The 8,624-nt window shown below is 36.1% G+C and overlaps 1 protein-coding gene across 1 annotated transcript; it reads right to left on the bottom strand.

The window, feature by feature from the left end:
• Positions 1-244: 244 nt before the first annotated feature.
• On the bottom strand, positions 245-5,532 carry LOC147494062 (uncharacterized). The gene is made up of 6 exons (XM_086568889.1): positions 5,433-5,532; positions 3,844-3,885; positions 3,705-3,731; positions 2,364-2,421; positions 1,876-2,267; positions 245-725 (listed from the first exon to the last, which is right to left on the bottom strand). Exons 4-6 carry the CDS (start codon positions 2,392-2,394, stop codon positions 669-671), a joined length of 480 nt encoding a protein of 159 aa, XP_086425015.1. The 5' UTR covers positions 2,395-2,421; positions 3,705-3,731; positions 3,844-3,885; positions 5,433-5,532; the 3' UTR covers positions 245-668.
• Positions 5,533-8,624: the final 3,092 nt, after the last annotated feature.

The raw sequence follows: 8,624 nt of genomic DNA, 5'->3' as shown, positions 1-8,624 counted from the left end.
CTTGGCAGGGCATCGATACTGTATTCTACCTTATTCCCAGCTAGTCAATTAAACAGACTAGACTGTCAGTCTGTCTATAACAGGTTGTCACAAAACCACCAACTGGTGCCTCCTTTGCACCCACACAATCTATCCAAGAAACTCACGCTCAAACAGTAATGTGCATACACTAAGAATACAAAATTCTTTTTCTGCCTGGCATAAGTAGGCCGGGTTTTTTAAGAACTAGTAATAATTAAGCAGATGAAGGGAATAATAATACTCTTCAAAAATTTAGCAACAACCATCCATCAAATTTAACCTCAATTAGGTATGTGTACAGAAGTAATTATTTATAAACCTAGCAACTATCCACCTACACGTACTTAAGCCTGTGAACATGGTTAGGAATCTCTTACTAATTACAAGTCTCAAATAAGTATCTGCCCAAAAGTCAAGATTGATTGAGTACATTACACAGCTAATTTCAGTGGGTCGACCTTTCATTTCGTTCTTCTCTTTATCATATGACACGTCAAAGATTGGCTTAGCTATCCAATTCTTCATCAATACACAGTTTCCCTCCTGTCCAACTTTGGCAAATCCATTGTATCCTCACGTAGGTCCTGCTGAATTTTGTAAAATGTAATAGGGCTGCTCCTCTTTGTCACCGAAATCATCAACATACGCTACAAGTAGCATTGCATGATTTTGCTTACTTTCCATTGGCGGTTGATCTGTGTAAACTAGGCCCAGCAGTGTAATACCATGTACAAAATGATTTAATTAGATATATAGGGTTAACTACTATAATGAAAAGTCAGATATAATCAGAAGGTTTGTTTGCCAAAGGGCATATACAATAGGCTTTAGAGAAGGGTGGGGGAGCCAGGGGAAGAAACATAGACATGTGATGCTCAGTTACTCCAACCCTGAAGTAGATTTAAAGTTCATCAGCTGATACAAAACTGTAATGTGATCTTATTTTACAAGTCATCAGATGGGTGGGATCGGCACCATCAACAACATATGCAACAGGGCGTCTAAGTATGGGCTTATAGGTTGTCAGTTCAGTCGACCATGCCTTCCTCAGAGTATGCCTCTTGTATTAAGAAGAGATAGAACTGTGAATCTAGAAAACCTTACTTGAAAAAACAAAGAAAAAAGAGGAGACAAAGAAGACAAGGTCCATTGCATCTCCCAAATTCTGAAAATGCAATGAGAGGGGAAAATGGACAATTGGAAAGATTCACAATTGACTTTGTGGCTTGTTATTACTTGATCAACTGAAATCAAAGAATGTTTAAAAAAATGATAGAATGTGTCACAATTCTCATCAAATTAAACATGTACTTAAATGTTCAAAGAATGTTTAAACATGTGTCACATATTTCATGAAGAAAACTGATGGAAGTATTCAATGTGGAAAGGTACTTAAATGTCTGACATTTTGTCACAGTGAAAGAAATTGTTAACATCAGATAAGAAGGTTATGAATTAGCTTATACACCATAACCCACCCTCGACTTGCAGTCCTATTACAACTGTGAACAAACTTAACAAAAAAGAAGAGCACTCTTGGCTTTGAGACTCTGTTGCATGGGTGCATACCCTAATTTCCTCTCATCAGGCGTGCCCGTGTAATGGACACTGACACCACATTACACCCGGACACAAACAAAACAGTACCCTAATTCTCAGATCTCGCCATGTCCAAATTGTCGTACCCGTGTCCAAACCAGACACTCGTCCCGAACCCATGCAACACAGCTTTGAGAGCTTAGTTCTGTTATACATATTTATGAGGATAAAGAAGGAAATCAATTTTTACCATTTTTAATGCACAAAGAAAGATAAGAATTTCATAAAATCTCAAAATATCAACGCATCATTTACCTTGCGAACAAGCATACTTGTAGAGAAGGGGTCAGACATGTGGCAACCAACAAGGAGTGGAGCTTCTCTTAGTGCAGCTTTGATTTGATTGTTGGATACATTATTATCCACTTTAAATAGCACATAGTATTTTTTCCTACTCTTTAAATAGTCACTTTCATCTTGGCACTCTTTCATCTTGCCATCAATGAATTTATGAGGGTAGTTACTGCTTGTACGAACTCCCCGGATTTTATAGAAAGCTAAGACTTTAACACTATTCACCCCTAACACGAGAGGCCCAGAAAATATACAATCAACCTGGTTCTGCATTGACAATTCAACCTTTACTCCGGTTTCTATGGCAATTGCAGCTTCAGCTGCTACAGCAAATTGTACGTAATTGCAGCAGCCTTTACAAAAGCATAACAACGTGATGTTGAGAATTGAAGAAACATAATATTTAAGTAAATTAAATGAATGGACTCAGTTTAGATATCATATCATACCTTTTGGCTGAGTACTTGTTAGTCTGAGCATGTTAGTTAGAGACCAGTCCACCCGTCTCTGCACAATGTAAAAATGTTCACGGAAAGAATATCTCTTTTATATGAGGATTGGTGTTAAGGATTAGAATGAAGCTTCACATAACCTTGCACAAAAGCACCTAAGAGGTAAGCTTCACCTATAGAGAACATCCACTGAGAAAATTTTATCTCTAAAGTCACAAAACCACTAATAAGGGAATCAGACCTTGCCACCTGAAGAAATTATTCTTGAATAAAATTTACAAAGCGTAGTACATTTGCACCACAATTGTTACAGATGAACTTGTAATATTTTCCAATTTTGCAAACTTAATCCAGTGAACAACACCTAAAGGTGACAACATCCAAGGCACTTATTTGTCGTTAAAGTGAGTTTGGAGAGAACATTGTCAAGGTAAGATTGCCTTATGGACTAAAGTTACATTTTCAAGAGCTTTCCTACATGGACATAGCATTAGAGTTTCAGACTCAATAAAGCTTAATAAAAGTTTTTTACACACAAATGTCCTAGGTTCAAACGTTAGATTTTTACCCCGCTAGACTACCATTGTTTCATCTTAAATTAAGAGTGTATTGACAAGCAAACTTGTCTTACAAGGCGAAGTTAAGTTGTCATGATCTTTGACTTTTCTACATGGGGACATCTACAAAGCTTTATACAGTCTTTTATACACTTATTATTCTAAACATCTGTAAAAATCTGACACCATTGAAATAATAAGGGCATTGATGTGATAACCTCCTCCTTAGATGTGAAACCATGACAAGCGATAGGACTATTAGGAGAAATAACCATGATAAGATGAAAAATCCAAAATCACAGCCATTCGTAAGTTGTCGAGGTATACACTGAGAGTTGTGGTTTCGAGTTAAGTGTCAGTGGATTCAGACCATTCGAGTACTAAGGATGTAGTCGACTCTTAATCTCTTATATACTTGAAATTTTTTTTTTTTTTTTTGGATTGTTTAACATTCTACATTCTAGTGTACTTGGATTACATGATTAGGACTAATGGTTTTATTCCATAAAGCCAGAAACTCACAACCACATTCACTAGATACGGATCCCAAATAAACTTATTTATAAATAAGGGGGCTGGCGGATTGGTCGATATGCATGTACAATTTGAACCTAAAGCATCCAAACAGGAATAGACAAGGTTCAGGTTTCTACAGCAATGGAGAGTATTGTATTTATGAAATGAAGCAACCTAGGAGTGTGAAATATGCACTTCTTACACATTTAGCTACTGTAGGGTAATAAATAATCAATGTTAAGTACAAGGAGCAAATTCAACTTACCTGTATCCACTTTGCAATAGCTTCAACCTGCAACTCATCAAAGCATAATCACCTGATTAATTTATTAGGCAATAGAATTCCTGGCGCAAAGAGCAAATAAGTTCATCAAAAAAACAAAATAAAAAAACTAACTACTAACCTTAAAGCAGTTACCAACAATATTTCCATGAACTATGATGCCCTAGAAGAAAAAATTAAGTAGTACAATTACTTTCTCCATTCTTCTCAGTATTTCCAACACCAAGAAATGAAGTTACAACACTAAATGCCCTTACAAACCAGAAAAATAAAGAATAATCGCGCAACTAATGAATCCTTAAGATTCATACTATAAAATAATAATAAAAAGATTAAGAAGAGAGAAAACCAATTTATATATGACATGAGTCTTATGAAAATGCAAAGAACAACAATAAGGATCAAAATTTCTCGAAACAAACACAATAATAGTAACAATAATCACAATCATCATCATTACAAAAACAAAGTCCTATTTTCAATTCTCTTTCAAAATTATATCGGTGAAAGTAAACAATGAAAGAGAGACAAGATTGAATTCCTTCTTCCTGTTAGGCAATTTTGGAAGCTAAAGGGCAAGGAAACACAAAAATAAGAGTTCAATAACTTCTTTTAACCAACAACCTAGAAACTGTACAGACGAAGAGGTCAAAGCCCCAATGGAAAACTAGTGGAAAATGTACATAAAATAGGAGAGATAGAACAGAAACAGAATCAAAGTGCTAAAACTAAATAAATAAATGGCTCGTCCTGGCAGGATCAACTGCCATCTGGAAATAAGTCTTGAAAACCAAGCCCTCTAACACAATCCGTTGCTTAGAAAGAGAACAATCTTTGGAGGGTACTTAGTTCTTCCATATAACAGTTCCTGGTAACCATTGACAGTTTGTGACCTAGTTAACAGCTAAAACTCTATCAAGAACTTACATCCCAAGTTTATATGAGGGAAAAAAAAATCACCTACAAAATACAAAGGTTCCACAGTTTTCAAATATTGAGGAGTTAAGAACCACTGGGAATGTTGAGGCTAGCACTTCATAGTCCAAACTATATCTCAAGAAGTACTCATCCAGAAAAATCTAGTCATGCTCACCAAATCAACCAAATATTCACACTTTCTTATCTTTGTGGATAGAAAACTTTTAGTCGGAAACCATTTTCATTTCATCCTTTATCTAGGCACCTCTGCCAACCTCAAAAAATCTATAACTTAACAATATGGTGGTAGCAGACCAAAATCATCTAAAAGGAAAAAAAAATGTGTGAGGCTTGAAATAATGATTTAGAAATTATGTGAACGGTCTAAGATCGACAAAGAAACAAGCAACCTTGTTGAAGTTCTCAATATGCATAATCTCTTTAAAGTTAGGTATACATATACACTATCCTATATGGTAGGGGAAACAAACACCTGCAGCACCCTTGATTACTTAAGGCACCATTCTTGAAACTCACGATGAAGTACATAAAGTAGGAGAAGGCTTACTGCTGTCATGCAATCATCTTGAAGAAACCGTAAGACTTCGGTTACGCAGGAAAAGTCGAGCTCAATCATCAGGTTATCAAAGGAGAGTGTTTGTGGAAGTGTTAATAATTAGAGAGTTGAACCCAAATATTGAGATTCACATATATGCCTGACTAAGAAATCTCGCATAACAAAGAAGGTACAAACACAAATACTGTTAAATTCGGGCAGTTCTGATAATGTACCTTTTCCTTTGCTGTTTCAGCAAGCGTTACGAAAGTGAGTTGCTTTAGCTTTACGATCTCAACAGCTTCAAGAGTCAGGAGAGAAGTATTACCTATTACATATATATAACATTAGAGTGTCAAACATGAGGATATCTACTCAGTTGGATTTATATTGTTAGTGATTTATCTTATCCTATCTCTTCATATTTTACTATTCCTTCATATTATTTGACTACTTTTAGTAGTAAAAGAGAGGGGAAGAGGTGTTTTGAATCGGGAGAACGTCAAATGCTACTCACTGCTTACTAGTAAGACTAGTATTGTGTTTGGTTTGGGTCATGGCCACCACCAACACTCGAGGCGTAATGAGGCGGTGTGTCATAGCCCAAATTTCTAAACAATTAAAAAAAAAATGAATAATTGAAATATAAATATCTCAACCATCACTTGGTTCAATTGTCTAAAAACCCAGGCTATGACGGGGGATACAACACATGTCAAAACCTAAAACCCACATCACAACAGGATCAACTTAACAACAAAAATCTCCAAATTCCTCAACTATCACTTTATTAAAAACTTTCTTCCATCCCAATACAAACATAAACAAACATTAAGAATAACAGGTCTTCAACATTGTATTTCATGTCATATGAAAATGTAACCTACGTTATTATATCCTTCCAAAAGATCAGACCTAATAAACTAAACTCCCAGACTGCTCCAGGCGAGAATCCCAATCACACGCCGTGGTTCCACTGCCTTCCACCTATGTTCCCAAGAACACACCCACGCTACTTAAAACAAAGCAAACATGGGTCAGCAAAATGGAATTTGCTGGTATGAGTAGACTAACCACATATAAACATTATCATACTTTAATTATCCAAGTAACCACTTTATATTTTCCCATAACTTAATCATTCACAGCTTGGAAGACAGGTAGTTCCGTCATTTCAACCGGCATAGTTCTTCCCAAGCAAAACTTCCATTATATAACTCATTATAATAACTCGTTTTAATATCTAAACCATTGAATTTAAAACTTACCGATATCCATTGCTGTATAAGGGTAGGACCGCGTCCCTGCACAAAAATATTATTAAGTCCTACCCTCCTGCAAAAGAAAGTTAGCAATTTTATATAATATGTGTAGATATCCTATAGGTATTCCAATGCAAGCCCAAATACACTCGCATAATCAAATTAATTTATCTTATTAATTAATCAATTACTTTTCTTATACACATATTTCACAACCTATGTACCTTAGGTCATTCCGGCCACATTCAAGGAATACCCAACCTTACATTCCCGTACACTCAAGGAATACAACTAACCCGCAAGGCGAATACCTTAGTTCCTCTCTAGGGTAGTCCAAACAATCTGGTCATTCATGGCACATTCAATGAATACCCGGGTCATTCATGGCACATTCAATGAATACCCCTATATAACGCTAACGGGCCATTTATGGCACATTCAATAAATGCCCACCTAACATATGACATCATCAGTCATAAAACTCAAATCCAAAACTTGAGGCATGGAGAGTTCCAAAAGAGGGGTAATTTTGTTTACGCATTATTGAACTTTATTTCATGTATTATTTCCGAGAACGAAGAAATATCTTGATTCACGTATTTTTTGTTTACGCGTTATTAATTTCATGAATGTATAAGTGTCATAACGTTGTATATCATAAAATACTGCACAATCACATATTAGTTAATACACGTACACACGTATATATAGAAAGGTCTTAGCCTAAAGCCAAGCACGTTAATAGTCCTAGTATAACACCCCGTCTTTTATTTTGCTTTTTCTATAATAATATTAATAGTAATAATAATAATAATGTAAACAGATAAAATAGAAATAGGATATCCAGTAGTTCGGATAAAAGCCCGTAAGTAAGTAGATAGGTTTAAAACCCTTGTTTTACGGGGAGGTTTTAAAAACTAGAAAATAGGGGTTTCTCACGTAGAGTTTTTTAGAAAAAAAAAAAAAAAAAAAAAAAGGACAGTTTTACAGAAAGGAAGAAAAAAAAGGGTTTGAACAAGAAAGATCGTCCAGTTTCACGCGACAGTAGACGTTGGGTTTTCGGGTTTAGCTCTCGGGAAGCTGTTCGGTTTTAAACGGTGAGTAGTCATATTTTTTTTCTATTTCACCTCACATTGAGTTTTATAGTTTTATGGGTACGAAGAAAAACTTAGTTTTCCACTTAGTATTTTTGTTATGTATATTCTTCCGTTGTTGTTTTCCGTCAAATTGATAAACATGTTAATCATATTGATTTGCGAGACTATGAAATGGTATTGGTAAAGTTTTGTGTGTCTTTAATAATGGCATGCCCAACAAAGAGAAATCGTCTAGGATTTCGTTTGAACTCTTTTATTGTGGTATTGAATTTATATGGTGGCGGTTTTGGGTTGGATTAGGATTCGTGGGTTGCCGGGGAAGGATGGTTAGTGAATGATTGTTGTTTGAGTGTTGTGAAGCTCTGACAGAGCATTACTGGCCATCAAAAAACGCGATGGTGAGGAATGGGGGAAAAAGCAAGTTTGATTACATACTATTGTTGGGGTTTTAGTTGGGCATTGAAACCGAAAGTGGTTTTCGCATGGTTGGCTAGTGTTTGAGTGATGGTGAAGCTGTCGCAGGAGCATTAATGGCGGGGGATGCGTTTTTTTTAAGTGTTAGAGAATCGAGATTGGAGGGTATCGGCATATGGGGTTTTCAGGTGGGTTAAAACCGAAAGGGTTTCTAGTGGTGGCAAGTGGTGGTTGTGGTGCCTCGCCTGGGTGGTGGAGGCTTGGTTGAAATTGGAGAGGAAGGAGATGAACAGTAACAAAATCGATTTGGGCTTGGGCCAAATCGTGATGGGCTTATGTTTTAACTTTTGGACTTTTAGTTTTTGGGCTTAAGTTAGACTATGGGCTTTAGACTTTGGGCCTTTGGGTTAGAAGAGTTTGTGGACTCTGACTTTGACTGTTGACTAGAGTGGACTATGACTTTGACTGTTGACCAGAGTTGACTTTGACTTTGACTTTGACCAGGGTTGACTTTGACTAGTTGACCCGAAAATTTGACTTTTTCCTAAAATTATAATTCGGTCTATTAGGATAAGTCTAGGACTATTAGCATGTTTGACTTAGGCTAGGACCTTTATAAATATACTTGTGTACGTGTATTTACTGCTTTGTGATT

The sequence above is a fragment of the Coptis chinensis genome, chromosome 6 (assembly GCF_015680905.1).
Source record: "Coptis chinensis isolate HL-2020 chromosome 6, ASM1568090v1, whole genome shotgun sequence".
Lineage (NCBI taxonomy): Eukaryota > Viridiplantae > Streptophyta > Magnoliopsida > Ranunculales > Ranunculaceae > Coptis > Coptis chinensis.
This window is presented reverse-complemented; position numbering and strand designations above follow the sequence as displayed.